The 22,423-nt window shown below is 44.6% G+C and overlaps 2 protein-coding genes across 2 annotated transcripts; both read right to left on the minus strand.

The window, feature by feature from the left end:
- Positions 1-259: 259 nt before the first annotated feature.
- Positions 260-2,641, minus strand: LOC127329291 (BTB/POZ and MATH domain-containing protein 2-like). Its single transcript, XM_051355822.2, has 2 exons — positions 1,617-2,641; positions 260-335 (listed from the first exon to the last, which is right to left on the minus strand). The coding sequence occupies exons 1-2, from the start codon at positions 2,639-2,641 to the stop codon at positions 260-262; spliced, it is 1,101 nt and encodes a 366-aa protein (XP_051211782.2).
- A 4,809-nt stretch (positions 2,642-7,450) lies between these two features.
- LOC127335549 (BTB/POZ and MATH domain-containing protein 2) lies at positions 7,451-9,043 on the minus strand. The gene has a single exon (XM_051362234.2). The coding sequence runs from the start codon at positions 8,864-8,866 to the stop codon at positions 7,778-7,780; it is 1,089 nt and encodes a 362-aa protein (XP_051218194.1). The 5' UTR covers positions 8,867-9,043; the 3' UTR covers positions 7,451-7,777.
- Positions 9,044-22,423: the final 13,380 nt, after the last annotated feature.

The raw sequence follows: 22,423 nt of genomic DNA on the forward strand, positions 1-22,423 counted from the left end.
ACGTAAAAAGTGGAAATCGAAGACCGCATACATAATTAAGTTAGAGAACATTACAAGAACACACAAAAATAGAAAAAACGGAGGAGTAGTTATATCAATTTCTTATAGTAGAATAAGCCAATTTCTAGATGCAAGAGAAAATACTCATTTCCCTCTGAAAATTCCGAAACAGACCGCAAAAAACAAACCTAAAGGACACAACAAGCCTTGGTTCGTCCTCCAAAAGAGCTCCTATTAGGTGTGACTACGTACATGTCAACTAAGATGGGGCACAGTAAATTTTGCGAGACTTTGTCGCTCTCTCGAAGATATCTAGTAGGACATCAGGGCATGATCTTTTCAAGTGCACATACTCTTCGCGCGCCACCACATCATCCATTGCATTTGAGGACGTGAGAAATTCAACGCAAGCATCTTTGAGCTGGTCGCAGCGATGCTGATCGGCTAGAGCTAGCATGGCTCCCACGCTCTTGACATCAATACTTTTGCAGAGAATGCCTTGGCAAACCATCTTCATCCTTTACATGGCATACCGATCCGCGGCCACCAGCAGGTGCTTAGCCATTTCGAGGTTCTCGTCGTCGTCAGGATCGTCAAACTCGGAAGGCAGCGAATCCGTGTAGATGAAGTGGAGCAGCGCCATGAAAACGGCGGGTTGCATGTCCTTGACAGGTATGTCGCGTTTCCCCCTTTTCTTTCATCGCGTTCTTGCGGGCTGCATGTCCAAGCCCTTTTGCATGCTGTACCCAACAATCTCGAACGCGAGTGTGGCCCGGGCTGTTGCTGGGGAGCACCTCGACGCCATCCGTTTCGTTGGTCTCTCGGATACTGCAGCCATTGCAAGGATTAATGCCGTGTGGTGTGGGCTACAGGCGAGGTTTGTTTAGGGTTTTGGGCAAGCGATCAAGAGTACTCCCACACGAGGGTTGCGAAATTGGCAGGCTATGTCGGTTTAGCTCCGGCTTCCACGGTCCGAGAAGTCGAGATCGATTCCAGTTTAGCAAACCGCATCATGATGCAGTCTGTATCGACACCGTTGTACATATGAAACCTGACCGACTCCTAGTCCGTACGAGTCAAAACAAGGAAAACAAACAAAAGTAACCGCCCATTGTTTTTTAAGGCACGGTACAAAAATATCTAATTCCTACTAATTGGCTAGCAAAACATGATGTATGTAACGCTTGCAATCATTCAAAATCAAGGCGACACTGCAGCTCTAGTAAGAGTTTGTAAAAGAAAACTGAAACAATACAATGGAAAATTTAGTCGTAAAAGTGAAAAGGTTTTCTACACACCAACAAGTCTAAAAAAGATCACTTGCAAACTAAAGGGCAACTCGTTCTCAGGTGGTATCGTGTAACCATGGGAAAGCTAATACTCCGTACAACAATCCGATATGTGCGTACTAAAATTTGGAATACTTAGTTGATGATTGCTCATCCAAAAGATCTCTAGAAAGTTACATGTGAAGGACCATACTATGTAATCTCAGATGGTGATGGCTACATGGTAGTTAAGCCAACTATTGTGAAGTTAACCCGGGATGAGTACACCTAATTTTGAGAGATTTTGTTACCCACTCAAATATATCTACTAAGACAGCAGGGCATGACTTTTTCAAGTGCACATACCCCTGGCTCGCCAACACATCATCCATCCTATTTGATGACATGATAAACTCAACACAAGCTTCTTTGAGCTTGCTGCAGTGATGCTGGTCAGCTAGAGCCAACATGGTTGCCACGGTCTCGACATCAAGACTTGTGCAAAGTATGCTTTCACATTCAGTCTTCATCCTTTCCATGGCATACCGATCCGCGGCCACAAGTAAGTGCTTGACCATTTCCTTGCTCTCATCACCATCAAGATCGTCCATGGAGGGCAGTGAATCCGTGTAGATGAAGCGAAGCAATGCTCTGAAAACAGCAGGCTGCATGTCTTGGACTATTACGTTCTGTGTCCGCTGGTCCCTCATCGGTCCATAGAGCTCCGCTTTGAACACTGGCGATCTCGTCGCAAGCACAATCCTATGCGCGGGGAAAAGCTTCCCTTGAACGTCGAATGTCACGTCTGCTTCCTCGGCTGTCTCTAGGAGTTTTCCAAAATTGTCTGACAGGTCTGAGGATGGCATCGGAAGCTCCACGGCTATGGGAGTCTCGGCAACGATTGGTTCCTCCTTGATCACGGTGAGGTCGCACTCGATTACGAGACGGTCACCCTGGAGGTAAGCCGACTGCTCTAGCTCGCTCATCCTCTTGAAATTGGAATGTCCCCAAAGACAACGTTTAGTAAGTGTGTCGAACTCCACCGGTGATTCCAAGCAGGACTTCACCGTTGACGACAGCCCGTTTTCCTGGTTGACCAACCTCAAGTCGAAGAACGCGCGTACCTTGGGGCCGTTTCCCAGGAGCTCGAGGAAGACTGAGATGTGGTCCTCCACGTTTTTTTGTCCGTCAGGGTAGTAGCGGATGCACCACTCGTGCCCGCCAACAGAGACAGGGGTTGACTGGATGAATTTTTCCTTGCCCATGCCCTTATGCAGACTGTACCTAGTGATCTCGAATGCGAGTGTCGCCCGCGCCGTCGCCGGGGTGCATCTCGACTCCATCCTTTTTGTTGGCCGCTGGGATGCTTCCATTGCCGGAGTTCTGGATTGGGGTGGCGATCAAGTGCAGCGGCGATGCGAGGGGAAAGCGTGTCAAGGCGCCGAGACGGTGGGAGGTGCACGGGCGGCGCGATCGGACCGGAGGAGGAGGGTTTTGTTTTGGGCGAGCAAAGGCGACGAGGGTTTGAGAATTGCCAGCCAAAATCTATGCTTCCCTACCGCTGCGTGTTTCCTTGTTCTTAAAGGGCGAGGACAAGCCGACTAGGCTAGGCATCGGAAGTCCGATCCTACTATGTTAAGATATATCGAACTGTTTTACCACTTACCTTCCGATAATTATTAGGTTTGAGCGTGGACCTTTCGATTATATATTGTTTCCTATAGCAATTTTGGAAACGACCACCTGTTCACGTATGATCTGCTTTCAGAACAAATACCGTCCTTTTCGGGAACTTTTTTTTTTGGTAAAAACAAAACAATTCTAACAAATAAATCTAGCAATGGAATATATTTTTTTCAATATGCATTTTTTCACAAAGGCACTAACTGCATTTTTTGTGCCGCAAGAATATTTTTCTTGAGTAGCAATAAGCATCATTTTTCTAGCATTTTAAGAGTGCAATGAAAATATATTGTTGGAGTAATTGAAAAAAATTCGTGACCAATAAAAAAAAAAATCTGTTTTTCATGGTAACATCATAGTGCATCTTTTGAGGTGATGACGGACAACACGTAACAATCCAAGACCATATCTAACGCAGCGACCCAAACGGACGCGTTGGGCCATCCGGTTTGGACCGTTTGGGTGGCCGGGCGGACACGTGGATAGCGCAACATATCCGCATGTCCGTTTGGGTAGCCGCGTTGGGCCCATAAAGCCGCCACATGGCTCGTCTTCTCTGGGCGGCCCTGCGACATGGCAAGCCTCGACGGAACAGCAATGGAGGGCGGGAGAACGCGAGGGAAAGTTCCCGCGCGCACCAGGGTTCCCGCACGAGAGAAAAGGCCTAGGACGCGCGCTCGCGCCCAAGTTTCCCGCCAAGGCCGCCGACTATAAAGGACGGTGCGCGGCCTCGCAGACCTAACCCGCCATCGCCATGCCGCGCACCCTGCAGAGCACGTGGGTGAAGCTCTCCCTCGCCGCCCGCGCTAGGTTTCCGCGGACTGCGGAGGAGGAGCATCAGGACGCGCGGTAGGTCGCTGACGACGAGGCCATCCGCATTGTAGCCGAGGGGCGGCGAAGAAGGCAGAGGACACGGAGCTGGTGGAGGGGACCGTGGCTGGCTAGTACGAGGCCTACGACGGCTAGTTCAAGGCCGCGGAGGAGGGGCCCGACCCCGCCGCCGAGGAGGAGGGGGATGCCATCGCGAACACCGACGCAGGAGGAGGCCATCCACGACCGCGAGATGGAAAAGCTCAAAGTCGCCATTGAGGCGCATCTCGCGGAGCACACGCGTGAGACGAGGGAGCACGAGGCCTCTGTCCAGGCCGGTCACCGCCGTTTTAGGCCACCTCATCGGGCGGAAGAACGAGCTCATCGCTCAGGAGGCTGCTCGCCGTCTCGTCTAGATACCCTCGCCCGACCGGCGCGCCCACGAAGAGGTTGCGGAGGCGGAGCAAGGCCGGCAACATCGGCAGTGTCGCCAGCAGGCGAACAAGGAGGCCTGGGACGCCGGCCGCATCCTTCTCGAGGCACGGGACATTGTGGAACGCACCGCTGCGCGCGAGCTCGAGTTGTGCGTGAAGCGGACCATGATGCCGCAGAAGGCCGAGCGCGCCCGCACCCAAACTAAGAGAGCGGACAGGAGGAGGGCGGCCGCGGAGGAACACCGGAGGAAGGCCGCCGCCGGGCCACCTAGCTGGTAAAGCTGGAGTGGAATCCTCACGCATAGAGGCCGCCCGTGTCGAGTGAAATCCACGGCGAGTACTGGGTAGCTAGGCTAGTTGTAGGTAGTATTAAGAAAAATGCAATACGTCTGATTTTAATGAAAAATGAATTTATCTCCCTATGACAGGCAAGGGTCGGACGCGAGAGGCCAGCGCCTAGTGTCCACGGTCACGCAAATGAGATCCAGATTTAGGCATGTTTGGGTTGTCCCGGACGCTGCAGCCATCTATTTTTGGGATGGGTCCGCGCGCTGGGCCGCATTTTTGTCCGGTTTGGCCCATCCGGACGCGCGAGCGCGGATGGGTCGCTCCGTTGGAGATGACCTAACTAGTTGTTGTCATATATAAATAATAAAATTGTATGGGTATCTCTTCACATACATATGCTAGGGTTCTTGACAAATGATCAAGGGTTAACTTTGTGGTGCTAGATGAAAAGCGTAGTGGAGGTGTTTTGGTTTATTGGTCCATGATGGACTGGCGAGGGGGTATTGTATATGGTATATGATGGATTAACCCCTCATGTTCACCGGGACTTCTTGCCTAGTTTCTTTTACTTTTGTTGATTAGTCTTAAATTTGTGAAAATTTTACCATAGTAGAATTAAATAGTACCGGGGTAAAATTAGCTATTCCCAAGTCCCTTAAACAATAATCGCAAAAGGTCATCTTCGTGGTTGCGGTCACAACAAATGATTCTTGATGACCCTACTTCAACAAATCAACAATACATCCTTGATGATGTATGTGCTACTAGGAGACAAATTTTTCTTCCTATGAGCCCTCGAATACATTCCTTCATCCTTGGAAGTAAAAATAAACTACCATTGTCTGGTGATAAGCGGATGACATCTCTTGCGAAGAAATTGGAAGAACAAATGCCAGCAGAGCTTGTTATAACTCCAGGAGGGGTGGGTTTATAAATTCATATGTCTCTATTTTCTTCCTAGATGCCTAAAAATCTAGCAAGAAAGAATAATAATATAGAAATGTCCTAGGTGTCAGCATGAGTCCCCTAGATTTCTCATATATTGATCCCGCAGTTTTCCTTTATTTCCCTGAATTTTTCATGAAGTCTTTTCTGGGTATTTTCTAGTATTTTAATGGCTTTTCTCACATATTTTAGCAGTCTCATGATTTATTGAGATAACTTAGGGATTTCATGTATAAAGTTTGAGGTTATACAGTCCCCTAGCTGAAGTATAAAGACATGTAGAGGGTTTTCGTATATTTGTCTAGAAAACAAAGTAACTTCCTGAAAAAGTTCCAAGTCGCATGAAGGTTCATTTGGATTTTTTTTTTGCTCTTGTGTCCTTTCTGCGAAAAAAATGACAAGGACGCTTTGTGGTATATTTAGATATTTTCAAAAATACTGGTCTTATGACAAGAATTACAAATGCCCTTGGGGTTTATTTAGAATTTTCTAGAAATTTGGATCCCATAGAAAAACACATAGCTCGAGGGTCTATTAGGATTTTTCTAGATGGTCGATCAGGGTTTTTCTAGAATTTTGTTTCTTCTTTGTAGGTTTTACATACCGGTTAGGGTCTAATTATAATTTTTCATAAATTTACGATCTTCTGTTATGAAAAATGTGGAACCAGAAAAGAATGGATTTTTTTCATCGGGTGACGTGTTTTTGGCCATGGCCGGCCCATGTCTTTTGTGCAGTTCAACCAGGAGGGCCTTACAGCCTGATGCCAGTTCATGGTTGATCTTCGGCGAAGATTATGCTGGGGCAGAAAAAGTGTCCCACTCCCCGTCTAGTGGGTGACAACTGCTAATTCTTTTGGATGTGTACTTGAAGTTTGATGCCAGGTTTGGGATTGGAAATTACAGACTCAATTCTTGCTATTTTTTTGAGTAGGACTGCCATTTACCTAATTATTAGAAGGCTTGCTGTACAATGTTTTGTACTTCATTTATACCATTACTAATATACACTTCCAGTATGGTTCTCCCTACTATTTAATGAAAATAAGATTATGAACATTTTAGCTTCTAATCAAAGGACCACATGGCCATCCATGCCTTTTTTTTGTATGAACAATTTCTTATGGGTGCCATAAGAACAGGTATTAGCTAACAGTGCTACTGCTACATAAAACTAATCACAAAGCAAAACTTTTCGTGGATCAGTAGATGTGTGTTCCTTATAGAACCAGTATAATGCAATTTTAATTTTATATGGAAACAATTCTGTGTAAACAACAAAACCATTTTATGTACCCTGAGTGCTGAGTTCCTCGAAGGGAATATACAAAGAATGATAGAAGCATAAGGATACAGACATATTCACATCATTGACACTTCTACCCCAAAACAATTAACTATACAATCTATTAGTCAAGAAATTAGTGAAAAAGAAATATATATCACCTGAGAGGCAATTAGGTGAAGATGTAGCATGCCAGTGATAACATGAATATATTAACCTGGAAGGCATTTCTGTACACAAAGAGAGACTCAGGTACGAACCTGAAATTTCTCATCTGCCTCAAATTACTAAAACATATCAACGCACACATCTTCTCGTCAAAATATAATTTTTGGGTAATATACAAACTAGCCATAAGGCCCTTAAGACAAGCAATTATAATTTTTCTTTCAAGCTGCATGGACACCCTTAGCATCTTCTAATGTCTGTTCAACCTGATCTCACACTTACCTTCCCATAAGGCCCATAACACCCCTACGACTGCGATGCATGAACAGAAAGACAAATTGCATCTATTAAATCCAATTCTACATATATTGTCATTGTCAATAAGCGCCTTCATATGGCATCTTTGTGGGTCCAACCAATCATGTATGAAAACTATTTTGAACTTACCAATTTCTCTAACTGTAATATCGTTATTCTTCACCTGCAAATGTCTCACTATGGTAGTAAATATATAAACTCAGAAGTAATCGATAGGAATTCAAAGATTTCGCGCCTTTCAAAAGAAAGAAATCAAAGAGAGCGTGTATAAATTAGAGAACAGTAGAAGTTCACAAAAAAGTTCAAAAAAAAAACTTGGTGAACTAATGAAGATTTATAGTCACATATAAGATGGCATCCAATCAGTAGTTCACTACATGCAAGTATCCTGTAACCATGGGGAAGCTAGCAAAACAATCCGATATAAGCATACTGAAATTTGCAATACTTAGTTGCTGATTGCTCCTCCAAAAGATCTCTAGAAACTGACAAGTGAAGGATCAGACTACTTCATCTCAGGTGGTGATGGTTATATGTCAATTAAGTTAACTATTTCACATTTAACCTGGCATGGGCACACTAAATTTTGCGAGACTTTGTTGCCCTCTCCAAGACATCTACTACGACAGCAGGGCATGATCTTTTCAAGTGCGCATACGCCTGGCTTGCCAAAACATCATCCATTCTATTTGAAGACACGATAAATTCAGCGCAAGCATCTCTGAGCCCGCTGCAGTGATGCTGATCAGCTAGAGCTAACGTGGTTGCCACAGTCTCGACATCAAGACTTTTGCAAAGAATGGCTTCACATTCGATCTTCATCCTCTCCATCGCATACCGATCTGCAGCCACAAGTAAGTGCTTGACCATGTCTTTGTTATCGTCGCCATGAAGACTGTCCATGGGAGGCAATGAATCCGTGTAGATGAAGTGAAGTAATGCCTTGAAAACAGCAGGCTGGATATCTTCAACAGTTATGTTCAGTCTCTGTTTGTCTCTCATCGGTCCATAGAGCTCTGCCTTGAAGACTGGTGATCTCGTTGCAAGAACAATCTTATGCGCAGGGAAAACCTCTCCTTTAACGTCAAATGTCACATCTGCTTCCTCTGCTGTCTCTAGAAGTTTTCCAAAATTGTCTGACAAGTCTGAGGGTGGCGTCTGAAGCTTCGTAGTTATGGCTGTCTCAGCAACAATTGGTTCCTTGATTACGGTGAGATCACACTCAATTACAAGACGATCATGCTGCAGGTAAGCTGACTGCTCCAGCTCACTCCACTTCTTGAAATTGCAACTACCCCAAGCAAATGTTGTATCCAGAGGATTGAATACCTTCGGTGATTCCAAGCAGGAAACCACAGACGACGACAGCCCGCTGGCCAGGTTGACCAACCTAAAGTCGTAGAGGGCTCTTACCTTGGTGCCCTTGCTCAGGAGCTGCAGGAAGACTGAGACGCAGTCCTTTTTCTCCGCGTTTTTTTCTCCGTCGGGGTAGTAGCGGATGCACCATTCGTACCCGCCAACAGAGACTGGTGTGGACTGGATGAATTTGCCGACGCCCATGCCCTTATGCAGACTGTACCCAACGATCTCGAATGCGAGCGTGGCTCTCTCCGTCGCTGCGGTGCATCTCGATTCTAACCTTTTTGTCGGCCGCTGCGATGCTGCCATTGCTGGAGTTCTGGGGTGGGGTGGGGATCAAGTGCAGCGGCGATGGGAGAGGGGAAATCGTCGAGGCGGTCTGGGCGTGGGGAACAGCGGCGAGACTGGGGGTAGTGGGCCGGCGGCGGGATCCAACCGGGAGACGAGGGTTTGGGCGAGCGGCGGCGGCGAGGGTTTGAGAATTGCCAGCCAAAATGTCTGTTTCCCCGTGTCTCTTCGTATATCCGCAGCCCTGATCACGCCTTTGCAGCCCAAAACTGAAGAGGGCCCAGTAAGCCGATCCACTGTTGAGTGTTGAGTTGCCCTTCCCCTAACAAACGTTGATGAGGAACTCTGGTACTCCAATGTATCGAGTGCACCTGATATTTATTTACACACTTAGAATCTGCCAAAAAAATCTGGAAAAATTGTTTATATAAACAATATGCATGTAACATCTTATCAAATTACTGGATCAAAACTGAAAACGATTCTCGAGAGCAGAACTGACTAAGAATAAAGCTAACTGATGCTACTTATCGTAACGACGACTTTACACTGTTGGAGAACCTTAAGAGGAAGGTATGATGATCACAACAGCTGTCGAGTGTACTCCTCGGCAATGCTCTCCGTTTGGGGCTTAGGGTAGATGGAATCATGTAGGCTGACACGAGACATCGGTTATCAAACAAGCGGGGAAAATGATTTACCCAGGTTTGGGGCCCTCGATGAGATAAAACCCTTACGTACTGCCTGTCTGATCTTTATTATGAAAATATCGGGTTACAATAGGGTGCCGAAGGTTTCGGCTATGATCTCGTCGAGAGATTAAGTTCTGCAGGGACCTAGCTCTAGACTTATGGTGGCTATGATTACTAAAAATGCGTGTGTCCTCGGCAGTCTCTCTTCTAGCCCTTATATTGGGAGCTATGTCTCGAGAGATCTGTCCGGGTACGACTAGGTTACAAAGAGTCTTAGGTCTAAACTTTCTTTGTATTCTTTGTCTGCTTGCCTTGTTCTTCAAGAATTCTTCTTTGGAACCGACGTAGCGGCTCACCTGGCCATCGAGTGCCTTCATGGGCCCTTGGTTGGGCCGCAAGAGGTAGTGCAACATCAGTTACCCGAAGGGTAATGCCCACGTCAGTAGCCCCCAAGTGACTGACCGAAGATACTTCGGGCAGGGACTAAAAGCATGCCTCCTGTCAAATGTTCGCCTCAGTCGACAAATCTTGACCTCCTTGTAACAGTACCATCTTCTTCTATCGGGTGTGCGTTCAGCGCTCCCGATGGGAGTAGCCCCCGAGTATAGGTACGGATGCTTGCAACCGTGCGTAGACTCAAGTTGTACTACTCGAATGTTTTCTTCTGCCGAATCTTTCTGCAAATTTCCAAAGTCACCTGACACATTTATATCGGGACTTGAATTTTTTCAAATAAAGTTTAGTACGTAAAGGATATCGAGTAACGTGTCCAACTTCGTTGGTTAACTGCCGATTGCAAAACAACGCTACCCTACACAGAATCAAGTCCCCGGGCATGATCCTGGAATGCAAAAATTCTTTGAGGCCAAAACTTTTATCGGGTGTGCACTTCAGCACTCCCGATGGGAGTAGCCCCGAGTCTGGGCGCGGATGCTTGCAACCGAGTACAGACTTAGGTCGAATGACTTTAATATTTCAATCTTTCTTCAGATACTTCAGATGCAATTTTCTTGTAAAAAGTCTTCGAATCCAATTTATATCGGGTGCACGTTCAGCGCTCCCGATGGGAGTAGCCCCCGAGTCTAGGCACGGAAGCTTGCATACGTGTGTAGACTCAATTCGATCCACTTGGTAGTTTTAATTTCCTTCGGATGCTCCATGCAAAGTCGATACCTTTCGTGAAATCATTGGTGATGTAGCAACTGCAGCAATTTGATTGACAGGACGTGACCTGACGGGCTCACCCTACTTCTGCACGGTCAGTTTAGGAAATGACTAGTGCTTGTGCATTGACCGAGGCGCTCCTCGATTTCCGCGCGTAGTGGGGTTAATGGGCCGTCGGTTCCGTTTCTCTTGCTTGGACACGTGTACGATTAGATCCTCGTCCACGTCCCCACGACTCCTGGAGTTATGGCCATGATTTCCCAGCAGTCCTCGCTATGAATAAAGGACCTTTCACCATTTTTACTTTTTACGCCTCCATACTGCTCGTCTTTCTCCTCAATCTCTTCTCTCACCACTGTTCCTGCTTCCAAGAACTCAAGCACCATTGGTAAGAAGAAGGGAACCACCGAACTAGGTGCTTCCTCGGGCGCTGGCAAGGTCAGCCGCGATTGGTGCGCCTCGACCATCTCCAACCGTGATGTGAATAGGTTGCGCACGCTTGGCTTCATCTCATCAGCCAATGATGACATCCGCCTCCCAGGTTCATCTTATCGCCCAAAGCCTCCCAATGGTTTCACTATTATGTTTGTCGCCTTCTTGTTTTGTGGAATTTGTCTTCCTGCCCATGAATTCCTTTGCTCCCTTCTTTTCTTCTACGGGATCCAGCTCTGGCAGCTGACCCCAAATTCCATTCTTCATCTCTCCATCTTCATCACTTTGTGCTAGGCCTTCCTCAACATCGACCCCCATTGGGGCTTGTGGAGGAAAATCTTCTACGTCAAACGCCACAACAGCAATGACGGTCCCCCCATTGTTGGCGGCGTCGGCTTTGTCGTTAGAAAAGAGGTTAATTACCTCGACTACCTGATGGGCTGGCGACAAAAATGGTTCTATCTGCGGGACATTCCAGCATCTGGAAGGTGCTCCAACTTGCCTTTGTTCGAAGATGTCTTAGTGGCTACGCCGAAGAAATCCTGGCGAAACATCTTGACTGCCGAAGAAAGCGCCATTGCCGATCAATTGTACGAACATGTCTTAGACCTGAAGAATGCAGGGGGTCTGACAATGTGCGGTACTGAGGTGGTCTCGGTGTTTCTAAAACGTCGGGTGCAACCACTGATGTCTCGGCCTCATCAGTTATGGATGTACGTCGGCAAAGACGATAAGTCGAGGGTCAGCTCAGTCGACCTGTCCGACGAAGAACTCCGTGACGAGGTGCGACGCCTTACGCGTTTCAGCTAGAAGGACAATATTGTCCTGACTTCGGCCCGCCCTCCATTTGATCTCAAACATCTTCCAGCCAAGGTAATTTTCTTTGCTTCAAGAGTTATTTATGTTTCTTCATCCGTGACACGCGTACAGCACGCGACCGTTGGGAACCCCAAGTGGAAGGTGTGATGCGTACAACAGTAAGTTTCCCTCAGTAAGAAACCAAGGTTTATCGAACCAGTAGGAGTCAAGAAGCACGTTGAAGGTTGATGGCGGCGAAGTGTAGTGCGGCGCAACACCAGGGATTCCGGCGCCAACGTGGAACCTGCACAACACAACCAAATTACTTTGCCCCAACGTGACAGTGAGGTTGTCAATCTCACCGGCTTGCTGTAACAAAGGATTAGATGTATAGTGTGGATGATGATTGTTTGCAGAAAACAGTAGAACGAGTATTGTAGTAGATTGTATTCGATTAAAAGAATGGACCGGGGTCCACAGTTCACTAGAGGTGTATCTCCCATAAGAATAAGCATGTTGGGTGAACAAATTACAGTTGGGCAATTGACAAATAAAGAGGGCATGACCATGCACATACATGTTATGATGAGTATTGTGAGATTTAATTGGGCATTACGACAAAGTACATAGACCGCTATCCAGCATGCATCTATGCCTAAAAAGTCCACCTTCAGGTTATCATCCGAACCCCCTCCAGTATTAAGTTGCAAACAACAGACAATTGCATTAAGTATGGTGCGTAATGTAATCAACACATACATCCTTAGACATAGCATCGATGTTTTATCCCTAGTGGCAACAACACATCAAAAACCTTAGAACTTTCTCATCCTTGTCCCAGATTTAATGGAGGCATGAACCCACTATCGAGCATAAATACTCCCTCTTGGAGTTACAAGCAAAAACTTGGCCAGAGCCTCTACTAGTAACGGAGAGCATGCAAGATCATAAACAACACATAGATAATAAATTGATAATCAACATAACATAGCATTCACTATTCATCGGATCCCAACAACATAACATGTAGCATTACAGATAGATGATCTTGATCATGTTAGGCAGCTCACAAGATCCAACAATGAAGCACAATTAGGAGAAGACGACCATCTAGCTACTGCTATGGACCCATAGTCCAGGGGTGAACTACTCACACATCACTCCGGAGGCGACCATGGCGGTGAAGAGTCCTCCGGGAGATGATTCCCCTCTCCGGCAGGGTGCCGGAGGCGATCTCCTGAATCCCCCGAGATGGGATTGGCGGCGGCGTCTCTGGAAGGTTTTCCGTATCGTGGCTCTCGGTACTGGAGTTATTATCGACGAAGGCTTAAGTAGGCGGAGGAGATAGGTTTAGGGGCGACGCGAGGGGCCCACACAGTAGGCCGGCGCGGCCAGGGCTTGGGCCGCGCCGCCCTGTTGTGTGGCCGCCTCGTCGCCCCACTTCGTTTCCTCTCCGGACTTCTGGAAGCTTCGTGGAAAAATAAGATCCTGGGCGTTGATTTCGTCCAATTCTGAGAATATTTCCTTACTAGGATTTCTGAAACCAAAAACAGCAGAAAACAGCAACTGGCTCGTCGGCATCTTGTTAATAGGTTAGTGCCGGAAAATGCATAAATATGACATAAAGTATGTATAAAACATGTAGGTATCATCAATAAAGTAGCATGGAACATAAGAAATTATCGATACGTTGGAGACGTATCAGCATCCCCAAGCTTAGTTCCTGCTCGTCCCGAGTAGGTAAACGGTAACAAAGATAATTTCTGAAGTGACATGCCATCATAATCTTGATCAATACTATTGTAAGCACATGTAATGAATGCAGCGATTCGAAACAATGGTAATGCAATGAGTAAACAAATGAATCATATAGCAAAGACTTTTCATGAATAATACTTTCAAAACAAGCATCAATAAGTCTTGCATAAGAGTTAACTCATAAAGCAATAAATTCAAAGTAAAGGTATTGAAGCAACACAAAGGAAGATTAAGTTTCATCGGTTGCTTTCAACTTATAACATGTATATCTCATGGATATTGTCAACATAAAGTAATATAACAAGTGCAATATGCAAGTATGTAGGAATCAATGCACAGTTCACACAAGTGTTTGCTTCTTGAGATGGGAGAGAAATAGGTGAACTGACTCAACATAAAAGTAAAAGAAGGGCCCTTCGTAGAGGGAAGCATTGATTGCTATATTTGTGCTAGAGCTTTGGTTTTGAAAACAAGAAACAATTTTGTCAACGGTAGTAATAAAGCATATGCATCATGTAAATTATATCCTACAATTTGCAAGCCTCATGCATAGTATACTAATAGTGCCCGCACCTTTTCCTAATTACCTCGGATTACCTGGATTATCATCGCAGTACATATGTTTTAACCAAGTGTCACAAAGGGGTACCTCTATGCCGCCTGTACAAAGGTCTAAGGAGAAAGCTCGCATTGGATTTCTCGCTTTTGATTATTCTCAACTTAGACATCCATACCGGGACAACATAGACAACAGATAATGGACTCCTCTTTAATGCATAAGCATTTAGCAACAATTAATGTTCTCATATGAGATTGAGGATACTTGTCCAAAACTGAAACTTCCACCATGAATCATGGCTTTAGTTAGCGGCCCAATGTTCTTCTCTAACAGTATGCATGCTCTAACCATTCAACTCATGGTAAATCGCCCTTACTTCAGACAAGACGGACATGCATAGCAACTCACATGATATTCAACAAAGTGTTGATGGCGTCCCCAGGAACATGGTTATCGCACAACAAGCAACTTAATAAGAGATAAAGTGCATAAGTACATATTCAATACCACAATAGTTTTTAGGCTATTTGTCCCATGAGCTATATATTGCAAAGATAAAGAATGGAAATTTTAAAGGTAGCACTCAAGCAATTTACTTTGGAATGGTGGAGAAATACCATGTAGTGGGTAGGTATGGTGGACACAAATGGCATAGTGGTTGGCTCAAGGATTTTGGATGCATGAGAAGTATTCCCTCTCGATACAAGGTTTAGGCTAGCAAGGTTATTTGAAACAAACACAAGTATGAACCGGTGCAGCAAACCTCACATAAAAGACATATTGTAAACATTATAAGACTCTACACCGTCTTCCTTGTTGTTCGACCCTTACTAGAAATTATCTAGACCTTAGAGAGACCAATTATGCAAACCAAATTTTAGCAAGCTCTATGTATTTCTTCATTAATAGGTGCAAAGTATATGATGCAAGAGCTTAAACATGAGCACAAAAATTGCCAAGTATCACATTATCCAAGACATTTTATCAATTACTACATGTAGCATTTTCCGTTTCCAACCATACAACAATTTAACGAAGCAGATTCAACCTTCGCCATGAATATTATCAGTAAAGCCTAAGGACATATTTGTCCATATGCAACAGCGGAGCGTGTCTCTCTCCCACACAATGAATGCTACGATCCACTTTATTCAAACAAAACAAAAACAAACAGACGCTCCAAGCAAAGTGCATAAGATGTGATGGAATAAAAATATAGTTTCACTAGAGGAACCTGATAATGTTGTCGATAAAGAAGGGGATGCCTTGGGCATCCCCAAGCTTAGACGCTTGAGTCTTCTTGAAATATGCAGGGGTGAACCACCGGGGCATCCCCAAGCTTAGAGCTTTCACTCTCCTTGATCATATTGTATCATCCTCCTCTCTTGATCCTTGAAAACTTCCTCCACACCAAACTCAAAACAACTCATTAGAGGGTTAGTGCATAATCAAAATTCACATGTTCAGAGGTGACATAATCATTCTTAAAAATTCTGTACATTGCACAAAGCTACTGAAAGTTAATGGAATAGGAAAATCCATCAAGCATAGCAAAACAGGCAATGCGAAATAAAAGGCAGAATCTGTCAAAACAGAACAGTTCGTAAAGATGAATTTCTAAGAGGCACCGGACTTGCTCAAATGAAAATGCTAAAATTGAATTAAGTTGCATAAATATCTGTGGATCACTCACGTAAATTGACATAATTTTCTGAGTTACCTACAGAGAATTAGGCCCAGATTCGTGACAGCAAAGAAATCTGTTTCTGCGCAGTAATCCACATCTAGTATGAACCTTACTATCAAAAATTTACTTGGCACAACAATGCAACAAAACTAAGATAAGGAGAGGTTGCTACAGTAGTAACAACTTCCAAGACTCAACAAAACAGTAGCAAAATAAACACATGGGTTATCTCCCAAGAAGTGCTTTCTTTATAGCCATTAAGATGGGCTCAGTAATTTTAATGATGCACTCCCAAGAAATAAGAGTTGAAGCAAAAGAGAGTATCAAAAAGCAAATTCAAAACACATTTAAGTCTAACCCACTTCCTATGAAAAGGAATCTTGTAAATAAACAAGTTCATGAAGCATAATGCAACAAGCATAGAAAGATTAGACAAGCGCAACTTCAAGATTTTCAGCAAAAAGAGAGGTGTTTTAGTAACATGAAAATTTTTACAACCATATTTTCCTCTCTCATAATAATATCCAGTAGCATCATGAGCAAACTCAACAATATAACTATCAAATGAAACATTCTTATCATGAGTCTCATGCGTAAAATTATTACTCTCCACATAAGCATAATCAATTTTATTAGTTGTAGTGGGAGCAAATTCAACAAAGTAGCTATCATTATTATTCTCATCAAGTGTAGGAGGCATAGTATAATCATAATAAAATTTACTCTCCATAGTAGGTGGCACCAAAAGACCACTATCATTATAATCATCATAAATAGGAGGCAAAGTATCATCAAAGAAAATTTTCTCCTCAATGCTTGGGGGACTAAAAATATCATGCTCATCTAAACCAGCTTCCCCAAGCTTAGATTCTTCCGTAGCTTTAGAAATAATAGTGTTCATACTAATAACATTGCTACTAGCATGCAAATAAGGTTCAATAGGTTTTTTAATTTTCGCATCAAACAATCCATGTCTTAACACAGGAAATAGCTTCAAAAACTCACTGTTAATTTCCATTATGCTTAACTAGTGAAATAAAAACATGCATGATATTAAGTAAAGTAAAACAAGTAACTAATTTTTTTGTGTTTTCGATATAATGCAGCAAACAAAGTAGTAAATAAGACAAAGCAAGACAAAAACAAAGTAAAGAGATTGGAGGTGGAGACTCCCCTTGCAGCGTGTCTAGATCTCCCCGGCAACGGCGCCAGAAATTTAGCTTGACACGCGTACAACACGCGACCGTTGGGAACCCCAAGTGGAAGGTGTGATGCGTACAGCAGTAAGTTTCCCTCGGTAAGAAACCAAGGTTTATCGAACCAGTAGGAGTCAAGAAGCACGTTGAAGGTTGATGGCGGCGAAGTGTAGTGCGGCGCAACACCAGAGATTCCAGCGCCAGTGTGGAACCTGCACAACACAACCAAATTACTTTGCCCCAATGTGACAGTGAGGTTGTCAATCTAACCGGCTTGCTGTAACAAAGGATTAGATGTATAGTGTGGATGATGATTGTTTGCAGAAAACAGTAGAACGAGTATTGCAGTAGATTGTATTCGATTAAAAGAATGGACCGGGGTCCACAGTTCACTAGAGGTGTCTCTCCCATAAGAATAAGCATGTTGGGTGAACAAATTATAGTTGGGCAATTGACAAATAAAGAGGGCATGACCATGCACATACATGTTATGATGAGTATTGTGAGATTTAATTGGGCATTACGACAAAGTACATAGACCGCTATCCAGCATGCATCTATGCCTAAAAAGTCCACCTTCAGGTTATCAATCGAACCCCCTCCAGTATTAAGTTGCAAACAACAGACAATTGCATTAAGTATGGTGCGTAATTTAATCAACACATACATCCTTAGACATAGCATCGATGTTTTATCCCTAGTGGCAACATCACATCCACAACCTTAGAACTTTCTGTCACTGTCCCAGATTTAATGGAGGCATGAACCCACTATTGAGCATAAATACTCCCTCTTGGAGTTACAAGCAAAAACTTGGCCAGAGCCTCTACTAGTAACGGAGAGCATGCAAGATCATAAACAACACATAGATAATAAATTGATAATCAACATAACATAGCATTCACTATTCATCGGATCCCAACAAACACAACATGTAGCATTACAGATAGATGATCTTGATCATGTTAGGCAGCTCACAAGATCCAACAATGAAGCAAAATTAGGAGAAGACGACCATCTAGCTACTGCTATGGACCCATAGTCCAGGGGTGAACTACTCACACATCACTTCGGAGGTGACCATGGCGGTGAAGAGTCCTCCGGGAGATGATTCCCCTCTCCGGCAGGGTGCCGGAGGCGATCTCCTGAATCCCCCGAGATGGGATTGGCGGCGGCGGCATCTCTGGAAGGTTTTCCGTATCGTGGCTCTCGGTACTGGAGTTATTATCGACGAAGGCTTAAGTAGGCGGAGGAGATAGGTTTAGGGGCGACGCGAGGGGCCCACACACTAGGCCGGCGCGGCCAGGGCTTGGGCCGCGCCGCCCTGTTGTGTGGCCGCCTCGTCGCCCCACTTCGTTTCCTCTCCAGACTTCTGGAAGCTTCGTGGAAAAATAAGATTCTGGGCGTTGATTTCGTCCAATTCCGAGAATATTTCCTTACTAGGATTTCTGAAACCGAAAACAGCAGAAAACAACAACTGGCTCTTCGGCATCTTGTTAATAGGTTAGTGCCGGAAAATGCATAAATATGACATAAAGTATGTATAAAACATGTAGGTATCATCAATAAAGTAGCATGGAACATAAGAAATTATTGATACGTTGGAGACGTATCAATCCGACCTTTTAATAACTTCTTTATCTGTCGACAGGCTTCCACCATTGCTTAGTGTTATCCTCCTACACCCGAAAGTGGGTTAGAACCAGAGGACGATGTTGACGATTCGGAGGAAACCGAAGATGCATAGCACGCTCTCGAGGGCAGCGACGTCCAAGGAGACGAAGCCCCCGAAGAAGATCCTCGCACTAGGGCTATGCGGCGTAGGAGGATCAACGAAAATTTGATGACGACGGCTAAATCGAGTCCTAGCGGGCAAGATGATGATGCCGATGAAACTGCGTCGCCTCCTCCAGCTGCAAAGAGCTCGATAGGCTTCTTTGCTGTCGAAGATGACTTAGACCTGTGAGTCTCCACTTTTCCCTTTGTAATCAATTCCCTTCGATTCATCTAATGTATATTCTTGTTTTCAAGCAGTTCTGACGACGATGATGAAGTCCCCCTCGCAAAGAGGTCTAAATTATTTTCTGGAAGAAACGAGTCAGCAAAGGAGTCAAATCCTTCGCCTGCTGATCCAATGCCACCTTCGAGGACGACTATGGTGAAGGTTCCTGTGTCGAAGGTTAACCCTTCTGTCCGCGCCCCTGTTCCTCCAACTGCTCGTGATCATGTAAGTAAACCACCCAGCTCGATATTCTTTTATGATTGATTTCCTGATTTGGCTGAGATTCTTCATCTTATTTCTTGCAGCCGATTTTCGCCACAGTTGACATTGTGGCAGATTTTGCTGATCATTTTACACGCCTAGAATCGGAAAATGCTCATCTTCGAAAGGCCATCAAGATTTCAGTTGATCAAGTGCTGGAGGCTAACAAGCTTGCAGGCGATGCTCAGAATGAGAACATCCTGCTGAAAGATGAGCTAAAGAAGCTGAAGAAGAAAATGAAAGACGAGCAAGAGGCCAGCCGTGAAGCTGCCATCGCAGCCGATGAAAATGAAGGCGCTCTCCGTGAATCCATCACGAACTTGTTGAGTAATTTCTTTTTTGCTTAATGCATGGTATTTTTCTAATATTATCTTCTGGATTGCTTATTCGTGCTTTTTCAGATGCTGTCGATATGCCTATCAACCGTGCCTGTAAGTTTCGGGAGGATTCAATGTCTGATGCCCTTTCGCTTGCCACTGACTCCAATATCCAAGTCCAAGATCTTTTGCAAAAAACCTAGGGGGCTTTGTCGAAGTTATTCTCGCTGATATTCCCGAAGGTGAGCCAAAACAAGACCCTTGGCAAGATGGCAGACACTTTCTTCATCGACTCTTCTGAAGCTATAGATGTACTTAAGCGACGCTCCCGTCTGTTTGGGGCGGTTCTTACTTTCCAACTGCTGATGGGGCACGGGCTAAATTCCGATTTGGAAAAGTTGTCTAAGGCACTGCCCGTAGATGACAAGAAATGCCTAGTCAGCCTTGAGCCTTTCAAACAGTCGGCAGTGACATGCGCTAACCAGCTCCTCAAGTTAGCTGATGAAGAGAAGACCAAAGTTGTGCCTAAGGCTACACCTGATTCATCATCGGCTCAACCTTGATAGAATTCTTGCTCCATTGTTGTAATTAATCTTGATACAATTTAGTCTAGTCCTATTTTATACTGGCTCTGTTGTCAGTATCAACAATCTTTTGGATGTAATATATGTGCTCCCGATGGGAGTTTTTATCCATGCCTTCCTGAGATGAGAATTGTGCTGCAGATTCCTTCAACTTCTTCCCGCGCTGATCCTTCTTTAAGTTCTTCGGCTAGTGATGAATCTGAACTTGTCCGTCGTTTGCGCTATCAAATATCTCGACTAAACAAATACTTAACCAACCTTCATGTTATGGCAGCATTGGTAAAAAGGAAAAGCAAGATTGCTACCGCAATCGAGCAGCATGCTCTAGATCGCCTCTGTGTTGCTACTGAAAGCTTAAACTGTAAGTATCTGACCACCTTTTGATTTATGTCGACTTATTTTTTAGCTAACCTTCTGCTAACTAGCTTTTGTACTTCAACAGTCGTGGCTTTCGATGAATCAGAGGAGAATAGGCGGATCCATGAAAAGATTGAAGCAATGACTGATATCGCTCACCCGAAGCATGAATTGTGGTCTAATCGACCGAAAGCCGTAGCCATGGCCAAGTTTGAGCATCGAGCGGAAAAGGTGCATTATTACTTTGACAAGTACCATGCTCATCTCTCCATGGTATGGAAAACCATGTTTCCATTGGATCAGGCACCCGAAACTTTATCTGTTTTGTTCAACCGATTCAAGCCTCTAGAAAGAATTCGATTGTTGGTGCGGAAGGAACTTCTGGCCGGAGCTGAACTTGCTCTTGCTTCGGTTTTAGTGTGCCACCCGACCTTAGATTTGGAGGCCATAGCAAATGCCAATAGAAGATTAGACCAGTATTATGCTATAGCTAGACATTCTGCATATGTTATTATCTCCCGAATGGAAACAGGGATCGAGAGAGATTTGAAGGTCCGAGAAGATCAAGAAGCCATGTCATGAAGTTTTGTATACATACTTTACGTTGATGACCTTGCGCTGCAAGGAGTAATCCTGTATGTAATTTGATGTGTGTTTTATACATCATTTGCTTTTTGAATTTGTTAATTCTTATTAGAAAGTTTATATTGAGGGTGGTTGAGTGATCAAGTCAGCCTGCTCACCCGACGACTCTGTTGTAATTGCATTATTTGCAGAGTCGATATGTAAGTTCCGTAAGAACGACACCCATCGACTGAACGAGGGATTTAGGCACTTTATGTATTTGGCTTCGTCACACGGTGCACCGGTATGAGCCTTTCTGTAAGTAATAGTATGTCCATCGACTGCAGCACTCGCGAATTATCTTGAGGCTTGGATGGTTTATTGCTTATCGATAATCATAGCTCCCGATGGGAGTATTTATTAATTATCGGTACTGTAATAATTCCTTGCAGCCCCCGAATAATATCGAGTTGGCTGCGTAACACACAATTTTAGCCGAAGCTCCCGATGGGAGTAGTAGCCAATAAAAGAGAGCCCGAACAATCATTCAAGTGATAAACTTTAAGTAATAAAGGTAGAAGCCCAATCAAGAATTTTATTCATACTATGTGATAGGCTAAGAAGTTGTCGTGTAGCAAGTAAAGAATAGGTGAATCCTATGTGTAAAATCGCCGCAAGTGTGCAACATTCCATGGATTTTCAACGTCCTCGCCTGAGGCGGGGTTCTTGAGACGATAAGCTCCTCCTGGTATCACTTTAGTGATTATGAATGGTCCTTCCCATGGAGATTTGAGTTTCAGGGGTCTCCCTTGTTTTAATCGTAATACCATATCGCCGACACTGAAGCTTCGATTACGTACTCGTCGGCTGTAGTAATTTCGTAGCTCCTGCTGATACACTGTTGTTCTTGCTAAGGCGATGTCTCGAGCTTCATCAAGGAGGTCCACAGCATCTTGCAGTGCATGGATGGAGTTTGTTTCTGTGTATGCAGTCACCCGAGGAGGTTTAAAACGAACATCGGCTGGTAGAACTGCTTCGGCTCCATAAACGAGGAAGAATGGAGTATACTGAGTCGACCTATTTGGTGTAGTTCGCAAGCTCCAAAGTACAGATGGTAACTCTCCGACCCATGCTCCAGCTGCACCCGTGAGGCGTTTTTTAATACCATCGCATACTAAGCCATTGATTCTTTCGACTTGACCATTGG

The sequence above is a fragment of the Lolium perenne genome, chromosome 2 (assembly GCF_019359855.2).
Source record: "Lolium perenne isolate Kyuss_39 chromosome 2, Kyuss_2.0, whole genome shotgun sequence".
Lineage (NCBI taxonomy): Eukaryota > Viridiplantae > Streptophyta > Magnoliopsida > Poales > Poaceae > Lolium > Lolium perenne.